The sequence below is a fragment of the Syngnathoides biaculeatus genome, chromosome 23 (genome assembly GCF_019802595.1).
Source record: "Syngnathoides biaculeatus isolate LvHL_M chromosome 23, ASM1980259v1, whole genome shotgun sequence".
Classification (NCBI taxonomy): domain Eukaryota; kingdom Metazoa; phylum Chordata; class Actinopteri; order Syngnathiformes; family Syngnathidae; genus Syngnathoides; species Syngnathoides biaculeatus.
The window spans coordinates 14,272,551-14,288,483 of record NC_084662.1 but is presented as its reverse complement, the minus strand read 5'-3'; the positions used below and the strand labels follow the sequence as shown (position 1 = coordinate 14,288,483).

At 43.0% G+C, this 15,933-nt stretch overlaps 1 protein-coding gene and 1 long non-coding RNA gene across 8 annotated transcripts in view; one reads left to right on the top strand and one right to left on the bottom strand.

Moving 5' to 3' along the window:
- The window catches only part of eya4 (EYA transcriptional coactivator and phosphatase 4), a 54,729-nt gene that overhangs the window by 31,572 nt on the left and 7,224 nt on the right, over positions 1–15,933 (bottom strand). For all 3 annotated transcript variants that reach the window (XR_009793742.1, XM_061811478.1, XM_061811477.1), the window contains exon 2: positions 15,673–15,738. Coding sequence is in view for 2 of the 3 variants with exons in the window: in XM_061811478.1 (XP_061667462.1) it covers positions 15,673–15,705 (33 nt within the window). In the remaining variant the exon portion in view is untranslated. The remainder of the gene's footprint in view (positions 1–15,672; positions 15,739–15,933) is intronic.
- The window catches only part of LOC133496211 (uncharacterized), a 45,113-nt gene that overhangs the window by 27,123 nt on the left and 2,057 nt on the right, over positions 1–15,933 (top strand). For 4 of the 5 annotated variants that reach the window (XR_009793745.1, XR_009793747.1, XR_009793744.1 and 1 more), the window contains 2 exons: positions 3,593–3,666; positions 4,333–4,463. This is a non-coding gene — a long non-coding RNA (uncharacterized LOC133496211). Of the gene's footprint in view, positions 1–2,977; positions 3,022–3,592; positions 3,667–4,332; positions 4,464–15,933 lie in introns of all 5 variants that reach the window. The other variant, XR_009793748.1, reaches the window with a different exon arrangement.

The following is a 15,933-nucleotide window of genomic DNA, read 5'->3' as shown; positions in this document are numbered from 1 at the left end:
AGCCACTTTTTAACCATCATCATACCTGTCAACCTTTCGGAGCACGAACCTGTATAAACTACACCCAAAAAATCCTTAGAGAGAAAAAAAATTCTTATAACATACCGAAGCAAATTAAATGTCAAAATAACAGAGAGAAAAAACACAAAGTTGGTGGTTCTCCCATTGCGCAATATAAATAATAGAATTGTTTCCTTGTAGAACTTGCTTGTAGACTACCGTACAATGCAATAAATACTCTGCTCTTTTCATCGAGGAAACAGGTGATTTACTGGAAAGTTACCAGAAATGAAAGTATTTTGCTAATCTAAATTAACATTTGCCGCTGCGCTAAACATCATGCCTGCTGCGGCAAAAATCTTTGATGCAGGCTGCGTTTGAAAATTTTCAGAATCCGTATGAACTACGGCTAAACTGTACGAGTTGACAGGTATGCACCTTGGGGGTATGTTGAGGGTCATTTTCCTTTCGGAAGACCGATTTGCACCCAAACTTTAGCCTCTTGAGAATGTTGCCTTAATATCTCCATGTAATATTCTTTCTTCATGACACAGTCTATTTTATGAAGAGTTCCAGTTCCTGGTGCAGCAAAAAAGCCCCACTACATGATGGTGCCACTTCCATGTTTTACAGTTGGGATGGTGTTCTCAGGTTTGCAGTACAATGTTTTCCCCTCTTTGTTGGTCATTCTGGCCAAACAGCTCCACTTTAGTTTCATCAGACCAACGGACACGTCTCCAGGAGTTAAGAACCTTGTCTTGGTGTCTTTTTTGCAAACTAATCTGGCATTTTTACGTTGTTTTAGGGGAAATGGCTTCATTCTTGGTGAGTGGCCTTTCAGCCCAGGTCGGTGCAGGACTCGTTTCACTGTGGACGATGACACTTTCTTACCAGCTTCATTCAGCATCTTCACAAGATCTTTAGCTTTTGTTCTATCGTTGATTGGGACATAAAAATCGCATCTTTCTGAGTGACATCATTAGACTCCTGTTCTGTAATGAAATTGCATATTAAGGGGTGCGAGCTGCCAGACACAGTATGCTTTTCTTCTGCTGGTTCTGATTGGTCACTGCCCCACTTGGCCTAAATGTAAGTGAACCGTAATGGGTGAACACTGAACCCAAGCAAAGCTACTACATAGTTGTGTAGCCCCTGCACTCTAACATGTAAAGTGAATTTCCTTCAGGGATCGATAAAGGGAAGTAAATAATAATGAAAAAATAAATCTAAGTCCACACAGTATTTTGGAACCACGCCATCATACTCTGCGGTGGGGCCATACGCCACCCCCAGCCCCAATAAACACACTGATTGATAGAGTGAGCGAGGACCTCTGTGCGCATACACTTTGGTTAGGCCGTCATGTGGGTGCACGGAGGACAACATGTCAGAAGAGATTAGGGGTGTCGGCGAAAGCTCCGGACAACTCAAGCGCTTTATTATTAGCCAGGCAGGACCCCCGGTGGAGGGAGGAGGGGTTGGGTGGGGTGGGGTGGTTGGACGAACGGTGTTGCCTCCCCCAAAACATCCGTGATGAAATATTTTCACAGCAAGTGGAGAAGGCAAACCAGGGTGGCGTCCTGAAACATGTCTGGGGGAAAAAAAAAAACGGTAGCACGGTGTGGGTGTATCACAGGAGAAAAAACAAAACGGGTAGTATATTAGACGACTAAATAACATGTCAAGTCGGGCTTTTGTTGACATTTGGACCATTTCAAGTTTCTGTAAGAGACGCTCCTCCGCCTCCATAACATCAACATGATTTCCCCAGTAAAACAACTACCGTTTGTCTCTCAGCAAATCAAAATGGACTCCTTCTTGCCAGAATAATGCACTAAAATCCAGTGGTAATGTGAGTTTAACGTCTAATTTATCAGATGTGGAAATTACTAAAGACCCAAAATTGGTCGAACAGATGGGAAGCCATATTACACAATCCAAACAGTTAACAACTCGATGCAACAACAACTCTCCCGCTCTGCTCGGCAACCCTTGGGAAGTTTGGCGCAATATCGGTGCAACATATCCCAGGGATGGAAATAACTTTTTTTTCTTTGAGGAGTAGTTTTGCCAAGCAATGACTTCAATCGAGTAGCAAGTTTTTGCAAATTAATTCCACGGACATCTTAAAGAATGGAGCGGTACATCAGGGGTTTTGTGGGATCCGGTGTGGGCAGAGATTACTTGCCAGGGCTTTACATCTCCCTCGGCAGCAAAAGGTTTTTTGGCCTCCTGTGCCATCCGTGGCTCAGATATGCTGTGCCCTTCTTGGACTCAACGGAAAAGCTTAACTGTGATTCACAGTTTTCCTTTTCGCTATTTTTATGAGGCGTAAGAGGATGAATTTGGACTCGGAAATTGTGCTGCGAATCCACTTATTTCGAGCCTTACATCCTAACAAACGTCAGGGCTTCAAGATAAAAGCACACCTGCATAATAACAATGTAATAACACTTTTGTATGGCTCTTTAATTTGAAGTCGAGACTTTTAACAGTCTGTTTCAAGCAGATATTGGCCGAGTAATAGTTTGCGTTATGGAACACGTTTTGGTGTGGTTAACACCCGTCATACACAATTTACAAAGTACAGTATGTCTGAAAGGTTCGCAATACAGCAGGGGGCATCAAGGAGGAACCGTGATATCATGGGGGAACAAAGTACCTGTATTTCTATCTGTCCTTCATGCTGTCCCCCTTCATTTTGTCTCTGGCACACACGTTTACCTGTCGCCCCCCTCCCCGCCCCACATCCTCCTGTCCCCTCCCTCGCTCAAAGCACTCAATTCTCTCTCTCCATTTGTATGAGTGCTTATCGCCGCAGTAACCCTATCCCCTTCCTTTCATGTAAAATACATTGTGCCTTCCTCCCTCCACTGCCGCACCCGGCCCTTAGCAGTTGTGCCCCTGCCCGGGGAGGTGTAAAACTATCCCTCGTCTTTATGTCTCCAAAAATGACCCCCCTTTTTTTTTTCTTCAGGTGCAGTAGTGCTCTATACAAGAGAGAGGGAATGAGCAAAAGAGGTGGGAAGCTCATGTGAATACCCTCCTAAAATCAGCACCCCCACCCCACCACCACCTTCAGTTAGCCTGAGCTCGCTTTGCCCACTTACAAATGTGCCACCTCGGGAATGTCACTGGAAAAGTTTTCACCCTGGAGGAATCAAACCTTTTTGGCCTTTTGTTTGCAAATTGCCCCAACCAGATGACAATGAAGCTAAAACTGTCATTAAAATGACCTGTTCCAATACATCACTCGCCGGCCACAATAATAGGTACACGAATGAGAATTAGTGTGAAATTACATTAGATGAGATGCAGTTGAAAACTGTTGTAATTTCAAATTTTGTCCTGCAATATGTAAAATGTCCGTTTAAGCATTTCCTTGATTTGCTTCTGACTGGCTGGGAGGTATTTATTTAACAATACGTTTACTACTAGAGAAGGCATTGCGTCATTATAATCAACGCCGTTGCTAATATTTTCATTACTTTTAGGAAGCATTGGGTATCAGAATATTAGGAACAACTGTGTTTTATTCACCACAATAACAAACATTGAGAAATCAATACCTCTCTCTGTCAATCCTCTCAAGGAGCTGATGTAGACCACCATTTGGGCCCAGACCTCCACACTGAAATGACCACTGCCTTCAACTTCTGAAATCAGGTTAGTTAAAAGTGATCCGCATATTATCTAAATATGGCTCGACACAATAGGGTAATATTGCCCCGGATACTTCACTCGATTGGGAGATGTTCTCTTCTTTAAAAAGAGCTTTTGTGTCGGAAGGGGCGTGTTCATCTCCCATAGTTGGGGCCCTGGCGTGTTTTCAATGGCGAATGTCGGTGGTGACGTCACGGACAGTAGATGCAGTCAATATGGTGACCCGCTTGGATGTCGAATGACACTTGCGCAACTTTGCGCTTGGATGACGTGCTCTCCACTCATATTTATTTTTTCGTATAGACATGGAAGTGAATAATGTAATATGTATTTTTCATTTCAATATCTATTTTAGAATGTTTATAGGGATGACACTTGACCTTTAAAGGCACACATCCAACACTTGAATACTATATCATTTATTTTGTTACCTTCTCTTTTGGGTTTTTATACAACGCCGTGCTATTTTTCTTCATTATAACACAAATGTTTCTTGTTTTGGGGTACGGGAATGGATTATAGGGCTCCAAATTCAATGCAGTGGGGAAAATTACCTTACGAGCCTGGTCACTGAGAAAAATGAAAGTTAAGGTACCACTGTAGTTGAATCTCAAGGTTGTTTACTCATCTACCAAATTGTCAAAAGGGCAATTCTGTCTATTTGCGCAGGGGCAGGACGAGCGCTCTTCAGCCTGCTCATTATCCCGGTGGTCTTCGTACGCGCCACTCGATTGAGTTCGAGAGTGAATGGATCAGCGACGTGATTTAATGCAGCTTTCCTCAGTGGACACAAATGAAAAGTAACTGATGGATGTGTCTGTGTGGGATGTGTGTGTGTGCGCGCGTGCATTTCTGTGTGCACACAAGAGTTCAGCGCTGTTAATTGTGAAGCGTTTGGCCTCGACTGCCCCTGCCAGGCTAATCTGATGAGAGTGATTAAAAAAAAAAACACACTGGGAGAAACCTACACCGGTCCACAGATGACTAGACACAAGCACGCACACACACACACACACACACACCACACACACACACACACACACACCACACACACACACACACACGGCAGGAAAGTCAGACAGTGGGAGAAACATTTGCAGATTGAACAGATTGTCTAAATTTCAGAAGATGTGATGATGAATGATGCTATTGTTTTCCTCCATTTTGTCTTGCTGGTGAGACTTTTCACCCAGAAAACGCCATGACACTTAACAAGTAGCTAATATCAAATACTGATCGTGAACCTTCCTCTAAAGTTGGACTGTTGTGCGGGGGTAGTTTAGACTTGCACGACTTTATCGGCTAGCTTGGTTTCTTCTTGGCTTACCTGCCTTATATTGTGAGTATCAGGACTTTACACACAAACACTCTCGCCCCAAAAAATATCACTCTTAAAGTGCTGAAAAACCATATAGTTGAAAAAAAATTGAATAATTTGTATAGGGCTAAGCAGGACGCAGGAGCATGCACCTGGAGTGGGGCATCCAAATCGACTTTGGTGGGCATTGATAACCATTTTTTTCCCCTGGGCATTGATATTTGATATTCAGTTAGTTAGGAGACCTCCCGCACACTCTAGTTTTAGCTACTTTTTGTTCTATTACTAAACTGTTATTGATTAACTGTTTCAGATGACATACAGTGCATAGCACAGCTGCGTGCTATCATCAAACATTTTTATGTTGTATATTAATGGTTATTAAATGCACAGCCCTTTGCAAAACACACAGCTATATTCTTTACGCTCAAACCAGTGAAAGGTAAAAAAAAAATGCTACAATGAATCATAAGAAGCAGCATATGGGAAGATGACTTAGTGGACTGGAACCCCCCCCCCCTTTTTTTTTTTCCTCCTGCTGCTGTTTGGAAGCTGAGGAAACACAACACCACTCATTTTGCATCCCCCCAAAAGACCCCCTTTTTCCCTAACCTGACCACAACCACTGGACAATTTCCACCCCCACGCACCCACTTCAGGAACCCAAACCACCGCCCCCCAACCCCCTACCCCTCAAAAAATTTCCAAATTGTTCCGTGATCACCTCAACATCTCATCACGCAAACCTCAATCTATTAACACATTTCGCACACAAGTCAAATGTACCCGATGTATACAATATGTAATTCCCGGCCTACAAGCCGCGACTGTTTTTTTACTGCCGCTGCTCTAGTTAGCGTTAGCGCCGCCGCGTTAGCGCTAGCACCACTCCATTAGCATCTGCACCACCACGTTAGCGTTAGCACCACCGCATCAGTGTTAGCACTAGCGTGAAACTTTGCGTGTACCGAGACTTATCACCAGGTGCGCTCTGTAGGCCGGGAATTACGCTATGTTCACCCTTGTATTATCCATAAAATGATACAAAAATTCTTGAGTTGGAATGGTGGACTAACACGTGATACCGTATTGCAATACTTTTAAGTAATTTCACAATATGCGATGACAAAACCTAAGTAACGGAATTGGGTAAAATTTTGAAAAAGTATTTCTGTACACATTTAAAGAGATGCATTACGCATCCATCCATCCATCCATCCATCCATCCATCCATCCATCCATTCATTTTCTTCCGCTGATCTGAGGTCGTGTTCCGGGGGGGGGAGGGGCAGTAACTTCAGGTTCGTTGTGGTTAATGGAGTCAGGTAGTGACTTCTTCTTAGTCAGAGGCATGTCATAAAATGTGTCATGAAGGTCTTCTGTCGTCTTTGTGTGCCTTTGGCCAAGTGGGATGGTTCTATTGTGAAGACAGCAATCCGATACAGAGGCAGCCCGCCAGCGGGAGTTTGGGGGGGGGGGGGGGTTGTTAAACGATGAAGGGAGCATCACAGAGAATAGGGAGTCGGGTTGGGGGGGGGAGTCTGTTCTCATGGGCACGTCCTGGCTATTTAGAACCCCCCCCTGAGGGGCCCCCATACCTGGCTGTCTGCTCTACCTGTTGTCCCTCCAATACGGCCTCACCTTGTCCCATTTTTGGACTTTCCATTCTTCCTTCTTCTCGCCTTTCACACTTACGTACTTCCACCGCTTACTCCTCGACCCCGTCCTAACTCGCGCACACACGGTATTTTGAGTGATTTTATTAGGAAGTTGATATGAAGTGTTTTTTTTTTAACAGCCTGGTATGACGGAACAGCTGGCTGTTAGCCTCTATATCGAAACTTTGCTCAGAGCAGATGGCGAGTGAGCGTGCATGTTTAAGTGTGTGTGCGTGTACCCGGCATAGCTATCTTTTCCTGTCTGCCTTCAAAAGATGTTTTTAAAGGATATCTACCTTATGTCGTGATGTCACGAGCAGCATTATTTAACAGGCAGCTGGGAGGCCATTCATCATTTAATTAAAAGGCGTCTGAAAAGGAGCTGAGGCCTAATGACATTAGCTTCAATAATTGATGACGCCTCTGCTGACACACACGCATGCACATATGTACACACACATAATTGCAAGACAGAGACTTTGTCCTAAAGCATATCGACTTCACCTCCCGTTGGAGATATCACACAAAAACTATTAGTCATGTAAAGTCAAAGTCTTAAATTAGACACACCACAAAGAAGAGTGTTATTAATCATTATAAATTTGAATGATTTAAAAAAAAAAAAAAAACACATAACTATAGGTTTGAACCGTGAAAATATATTCCACCCGGTCATCGGGGGGCTTTTCCATGCTGCAACAACGAGGCGATCTAAAGCGGCCGCAATAGAGGACTATCTGCGGGGGACAAGAGTTTTCGGGGTGCAGGGACAGCTAGCTAGCTATCTGCTTGTTGCAAATTTACCGACGCAAACAAAGACCCTGCGCAATAGCTAACGTAGTGGAGGAGGTGCGACCAATGCTGGACTCCAAGGTACGTCTCACGGCGCAATTTTAGCCATAGCCCCCCACCACAAATTAAAAAAAACAATCACCGAAACCGTAACATCGAACATGTTCTTAGTTTTCACATTTGCAAGCAAAATTTTACTTGAAATAAGTAGAAAAAGTAAGTTTTGTTTTTTACATTTTACATTTCTACACTTCATTCTAGTGAAAATTTGCTTGAAACAACGTTGTCTATAAACAAGTTACTTTTTAGATCATGGGTCCTTTTTTTGAAATGAGTAGAAAAACAAATGTTTTTCAGTTTTCTCAGTGTACTCCATGTAGAAGTTTTGTTTCCCTCGTGCTGATTAAGCAAAAAAACAAAGACGTGCCCACATTTGCTACATTGCGTCTCCATAAAGAGTCAGGTCAAAGGCAAACTGGCCCCGACATCCGTTCCCGATACCAGTGCGGTTCAATGCCGCACAGACAGAAATCCAATCCCCCAGCAGCAGAGCAGCAGAGGAAGCGCTCGCTGCAGGCAAGTCAGTCTGGTTACTCCGTAACTAACACGCCATTGTAGCAATCTGATTTCCTTCCTAGCAAAAACAAGAAAACGTGCTTGTATATATTTTTTTTTCCCATTTTGTTCTGTTTAAAATGGACACTTTGCCAAGTTTAATATAAGGTGAGTCCGGAACGAAATCATAATCTGGCAGCCGGGGTTCTGCATCTTGAAAAGTCTTTGAGTAATCAATAAAGACGGGAGTCTTCGAGACAGACTCCGCTCGGATGACCTCAGCCATCCCACGCCGCTGTGTGCGTATGCGTAAAACAGAGAGCCAAACACCTAGACGCACTCAGCAGACACTCGAGCACAAATATCATGCGGTTTCCTGTCTGGTGCGTTTCATTCGAAAGAAAAGCCCACGCTGCTTTTCTCTCCCACTCTCAATGGATTCTCCAGTCCATTTGGCGCGTCGTTCGCAGACTTTGTGCTCGACGGTCGACGGTGACCTGCCGACCTCGCGCCTCTGCGACGCTCTAGCGCCTTCGTACGCTCGATAGCGCCAAGCTAATTATCATGTTACATCTTTTTTTTTCCGCCCACCTAAAACAAAGCGAAAGACTGACATGGTTGGTTTATGGGGTGTTTTGTGTGTATGTGTGAGTGCAGATGGGGCTCAAATACACACACACACATACAGCACTTCCCACTGGGAAAAAAAAAACTCCGCCTTTGAACACAACCAGGCTAACCTTTGCCTGTCTTACGCGGCAGGGAGGCATTGAGAAACTGGCAAACCAAAACTAAATTTTTCAATTAAATACAACAAAGGCAGCATTGATGAATTCTTGATGTTGCCCGTTTGTCCGTAAATTCTTGGAGCAAATTCAGATGCCGCACTAAACTCAAAATAACCTCGGGAATCAGAATTGTTTATTAGGGATGGACATGACAAACAAATTTCGATGGCGAAGCAATTACTGATTTCTTTTAACTGATTTTAGATGGAATGCTAAATAAATGCATGTTTTTGGTCAGTTTCAATTTGTGTGACTACCTGTTTAGGAAGCAAACAAATTGGACTTCCTTTAATATTTCTGACAATAATACTTTCATGGATGAAGCACCATTAAAACGGGTTTACAAAGCGTTTTGAAAATTAGATAGAATCTCAAGCATAAATATTGAAACCTAAAAATCTGATCTAGCAATAAAACCGATTGAGAAGCCCAGGCAATGCAAGAGCCCAACAGATTTTAATTGCCTCCTCTGCTCCTTGTACAGAACTCAGTAATTAATCATTTATTACTAGGGCTACTGTTATCAAATATTTTTAGTAATATTGTTATTTAGTATTCCATTGACTCTAGCATCTATTACTTGAGTAATTGGATAAAAATCCATTATACGTTACTAAACATAAGAACATGTACATGAGAGGTGGAGACATTATTTTTGTCCACTGAGATCGATATCCTCATGTTCTTCTGTAGGATCTGTGACTTTGATTGTATTTGGTTTTAAAAGACAACGCCTGGCTTGCTGCATGATGTGGGCATCAGTGTATGAAATTGTAGAGTTGGCTGGCTGTTAACTTTGAGTTGTTGCTGCCCTCATTGGTACTGTCCTAATAGAGGGCAAAATGTCTCTGATTGTTCCGTATTCCTGCTTTCATTGCAACTGACTAGAAATTAGGCTCATTGTTGCTGTGTGGCTATAGGTCAGGTCATTTTCGGCTTCATTAGATGTCCATCCAGCCATCCATTTTTCTTCTGCTTATCCGGGGTCGGGTCACAGGTGCAGCAGCTTGAATATAAAAGCCAAGACTTCCCTATTCTCAGCCATTCCAATTCCGAGGCCAGTCAAAAGACGTAGTCCCTCCAGTGTGTCCTGGGTCGTCCCCGGGTCCTCCTTCCCTCACCAGGCAGCCGTCTAGTGGGCATCTAGTTCGGCCGCCTCATCTGGCTCCTCCCGATGCGGAGGAGCAGCAGGCCGACTCTGAGCCCCTACCAGATGACAAGAGTGTCTTACCCCATCTCTGAGAGCCTTGACACCCTGGAGAGGAAACTCGTTTTTGTATCCGTGATCTTGTTCTTTTGGTCACGGCCCAAATCCAGTAAATGGGGGGCTTTATCTTTTGACTTGGGTCTTTCTTTACCATGACAGAGCATAATATAATTTATTTAAGATTTATATAGTTGTAATCCATTATTTTACTTGGGGAAAAGTTGTAATTAAATTAGTTGTTTTTGGAAATTAAAGAAAAAAAAAACAGCGGCAAAAGCTCAGATTTCTTTTTAAAACACTTCCTCCTTCCAAAGTCGACCTTTGTGATTGGTTCTCTGGTCATGTGCCATTCTGCTGTAGTCTCTAACGAGATTTTTCCAACTATGACCTTCGAAGCACCACCTTGTAGTGGATTTATGTAGGTTGTATGAGATTTTGAATAGGTTAGACTCATTTAAATTTATTTAACATATTAAAGAACCCTGAGTTTTTTTTTCATCTGACTTTTTTTAATGGAACATTTATATGGGTTGTTGACGTGATATCTGCATTGGGTGCATTTATCATGAGGTCAACATGGTATGGTGGTTTTTCAAATGCCAATTTTCAATCATTTCCATTTCATTATATGTAATCATCAGTTTATTATTTAGATAACAAATATGTAGTTAATTCCAAGAAAATGATCTACAGATTTGTAGTTATCAAAATGTAATTAAATGTAATCAGTTGTATTACTGTCATTGCTCACACTTGGCCCCAATTCAAGCAGACCGTTAACGGCAGAAAGTGAACATATAAATTCCTCAATTTATACCTTCTGTGCAAAAATATGATTCATTCTTCCATACTGTTTTTGAGTAATTAATCATTTTCCCATGATCTGGCTAACTGATCAACAGTGTTCTAAACAGCCATTTAGATATATATGGTGGTACATTCACTTGCATAGTTGTAAATCAAAATATCACTGTACATGGTAAACATTTTAAATGTGCCCTGAGATTAAAAAAAAAAAAGTGCCCTCACATTAAGGCGGCCGCGCGAAGGCCGACTCTCAGCTGTCAGCTAAGCATTAATCTTACGAGAATCACAGTACGCCAAGCTGAAACTGAAACGCACCAGTGTGCCAGGGTGACGATGCCAGCCTACTTGAGGGATGCCAGGGCTTCGCTGTTACACTCCCCTATAAAGCCCCAGCACACCTTGTCGCTGGGCAGATTAAAAAAAAAAAAAATACAAAAACCAAATGTCGATGACGCCGATGCAATTCTGGCGAGCGGGGTCGCATATAGCCTGTGCTGCTCCATGTATGTTTATGCGTGTGTGACTGTATGGGGGTGTCGGGGTGAGAGAGAAGTGCAACCTGACCCTCTTCGCCTCTTCTAACTTGGTCCGTGCAGTCCCTTGCTCGCACACAAACTGGGACAGCTGCCATACTGCGTGCATACTGCGCGCCTCTCCCAGCATGCTACAGAAAAAAACTGCTACAACTAAAAGAACCTTTTCCCTTCGTCCTCCATCTTGATGAGTTTTTCCATATGGCAGCCATGTATCACAAAGGCAATTTAGCAGGAAAACGTTTCATGCAAACATTTACTGTAATTATGACATCACTACAGTGTTAGCGATGCTAGCGATTGAATAGGGTTTCATTTTGTACAGCAAGAATCCCCAGTTCTGTAGAGATACTCCTGGTGTTCCACAAGGGTCATTACTCAGGCCACAGTTTTACAGTACACTCTACATTTGTGTTTCCCAACCTTCATTTACCCACGGCACATATTGTGCGTTAGAAAAATCTCGTGGAACACAATCAAACCAAAATGTCACAAAAAGTTTATATCCTGAAATACTGATGATTTCCATCTAATGTTACGTACAAACCCATGGTGAAATCAGAGCCTGTTAAGTTAAACACAATGCTATGATTGTTGTTTGCATGACAATAGTTGGATACACGGGTTTATCTTCTGCCAATAGAATGAAGAGCATTTAATTGTTCTGACAGTCTCTACACATCACTTTTATTGAAAGATGAACAAAGATACAATAGTTGTAGTCATCAGATAATCATTTTCAGACCATTACCATAAAATTGGATCCATTTCCACAGCTCCATCACATGAATGTCAATAGCCTGGTGTCACAGTCGAAAACTAGTGACGTTCCACAAGTCTCGATACTAGGTCCACCCTACTTCAATGGCAAATTAACTAGGCTTTCTATTACAAACCATAAATAAGACGGGAAGATACAGTGGGCTTTACTGTTTTTCATGCAAATACTTTCTGTAATTATGACTTAACTCCTGTGTTAGGGGAAAACAGCTACAGCTAAAAGACCCTGTTTGTAGCATCCATCCACTTTCTGGGCCACTTGTTCTGGAGCCTACCCAGCAAACTTTGTGCAGGAGATGGGGTACACCTTGAACTGGTTCCCACCCAAATGCAGGGCACTTATAAACAAACAACCATCTGCACTCAAAATCACACCTATCGCCAATTTAGAGTCGCTAATTAATGCATGTTTATGGGATATGGAAGGAAATCGGCGTTCGAGGAGAAAACCCACACAGGCACAGGGAGAACATGCAACTTCCATACGGGCGGGGCCAGGATTTGAACCCCAGATCGCAGAACTCCGAGGCAGATGTTCTAACCATGTGGCCTGGTTGTACTAATTCCAGTAACATTTCCGCCGTGGGAACGGCATGTTGTTCTCAAACTAGTTGAGACTGGCTCAACAGCAAGTACTCCACTACACTTTGATTCAATTGTTTAAAAAATGAGCTCTATCAAACGATCACTTTTCAGTTTTTATCCATGTTTCTATCGGAACACTCCCTGACCCAATAAATACTTGCGCCTGCACCAAAAAGCTTCATTGAAGCGATACAGTATGTACCTCAAACTAGTGCCGATGCTAAATCAAACTCATAGTTGACACGAAGACGTCATTATCGTCACACGTTGGGGGTGGCGGGATTGTTAACACCATTTTGCCACAGCTAAACAAGTACGTGACAACAGGTGGAGTGGGACAGTTAAACAGGCTAAAAGTAGCATTAGCAACCACTTTTGGCTTGGACCCAGGCTCCTTCTAGGCCACCCCAAGGGACCCCAGACGGCCGGTTGGCCCTCGAACCGCAACCCAGATGACGCGCGGCGGTGAGAAATAGCGAGGAGAGGGGAGGAAGTGAAGGGACTTTAAAGGGTAGCAGGGCGGACAACGGGGGGTGGGTTTGGAAGTCGGGGGTATCAAGTGTCAACAGACAACTCCCCGAAACTTTTTGTGTGACGTCTGTTTTCTTGGTCACCCGAGACACGCCTTTTTCAATGAACAAATTGGCTACTTTTCACTACGAATGTTGAACCTCCACAAGGGGAAATGTGTGGCTCTTGCTGACTTTAGGTTTCAGTTTATGTGAATTTCCTGAAGTGCTTTTCCTCAACGAGAACCAGACAAAAAGCCAGGACAAATTTCACATTCACCTCCTAAAATGTCATCGGGGCAAACTTTTCAACAACATGTTTACTGAAAGCTGATATCGTTATATAATAGTATAAGAATACATTGTTCATTTTGGTGAATGCTTCCTCTGGCCTCAGTTAACATTTCCACAATGCAGAGGATTTTTTTTCCCCATTGCCTTGCCCTGAGGCGACCTTCATACAACTTTTATCTGCCCGTTTACAGCATTGTGACGAGATACGAACAGACACGCCCCTTCACCGTAAAAGCCGAAAGGAAAAGAAAAAGATATTGACATATTTGGCAGACTATATTTATTACTACATACTAACAAACGCACAGACACTTATATACACAATTATTCCATCTTAGATTGATTCCAGATATCTGCTAAATTAAAATCTAAACATTCCATCCATCCAATTTCCAATTCACTTATCCTCACAAGGGTCGCAGGTGTGCTAGAGCCTATCCCAGCTAACATCGGGCAAAAGGCGGACTATGCCCTTAACTGGTCGCCAGTCAGTTGCAGGGCGCACATCAACACCATCACTGAGCGGGAATCGATCCCACGATGCCTACACCCATCATCAGGCGTGTCCTCTAATAATTCCCTCACAGCTAAGAAAAATCGCAATTTTGTTCTTCGGTCCGCCTAAAAGCTGGGAGTTCGATGAACAACCGAAATCTCTGTGCTCGCGCCGATATCCGATTTCCAACACTGAATCAATGTGTCCGATGCAAAGCTCAAATTCGCATTGCAAATGATGTCACATGCCTATTTAAAGCAGATGAAGTAACTGAGGAATATAAGGGCATTAATATTTAATAACGCCACAGTGCGAGACCCATTTCTTTTTCTTATCTTCCCCCCCTTTCTTTGCCTCTTGTAAATTTGAGTGACAATGGTCCACAGGGGTCGGCCCGTTATCCACGCCGCCGGCATCTAGCAGGGTAACATAAAAAGTGGAGGAAAAACAACATAGTTCATGTATTTTTTACTTTGTACTTTGCGCTATTCAGTGCAGCCTGGCAATTCAGAGAGGGAGGGGTGGGGGGGAGGGGGTCCGAAGCTTGATGGAGGAGATGAAATTACACCTGTTCTGGTAGCTGACTGACGACTTTGAAATGTGAGCACACCTCCTTCACCGCCAAAATCATTTTCCCAACAATACGTATCCAATCTTTAAATAAGCGAAATTTGGATGCAAGCGCAGATGTCACGCACAGACTATAGTGTGTACAATAATGTACAGGGTTTTTTTCAAAAGTACACAATGAACTGGGGGGCAAAAAAATGTTAGATTTTAACGTGAAATCTGGCCTATTCTGTGTGCCGTTTGTATGTCTACCCCCGTGCCAGCATAGGTTTTCTCCAAGTAAGACTGTTTCTCCCCACATCCCCAAAACATGCATGGTAGGTTAATTGAGGAATCTAAATTGTCCATAGGTGGGAATGTGAATGCAAATGGCTTGTTTGTTTGTATGTGCGTTGGGATTGGCTGCCGACCAATTCAGGATAAGCGGTGCGGAAAGTGAATGAATATTTTAATTTCTTAATATTACCCCAATTCCCGACCTACAGAGCGCACGTGGTTATAAGCCTCACCCAGTACATTTGCAAAGGAAATACCATTTGTTACATACATACGCCGCAACTGTGTAAAAGCCGCAAGTACCCACATTGAAACATGAGATATTTACAAAGACGGTACACAGAGTTTAATGCTAATGCTGCTGCACTAATGCTAACGCTAGCGCCACGCAAATGCTAGCGCTAACACCACTCTAACACTAGCAGGGCCGGTAAAAAAAAAAACAAACATCAAATCACTGAGACACGGCTGTAACACGCTAGCGCAGCGCTAACAGGGCTGGACTGGTAAAAGTCACTTCCTCGGCACATATATTCCACCGGTCTCACTCTTACCTTTTCAGCTCGAGTGCCCCCTTGCGGCCGTTAGAAAAAAAAAATGCACAAATTAGCCGCATCACCTCATAAACCGCAGGGTTGAAAGCGTGTGAAAAAACTTGCGGCTTATAGGGTGGAAATTACGGTACATGTCTATTCTTGTAAAACCAACACATTTTTCAAACATTACTCAGAATTTTACCATTATTTTCTCTTCAACGTGGCATTATTTTGGGAGGCGGGATTCTACAAAATTCTCACATTCACCACACACTGGGGGCAAACATGCAGTAATAACAAATTACCATTTGCTCGTCGAGGTTCTCTGAGGCCTCCATGACTTTGTGGGCTTCAAAGATCACACAATTCAACTGTAAAAAAGTGACAAAATATATATCAGTGAACATAGAATCGTTACACTGTTAACTCAACAAATGAAGCGCGACCTCTCATAATTACACAATGCAGTGACCCCCCCGCTATGTCATGGTTCATCATTTAAGCCCCCATTACACTGTAGAATTTGATGTGCTCAGGAAGAGATGATGCATAATTAACAGCAAGGA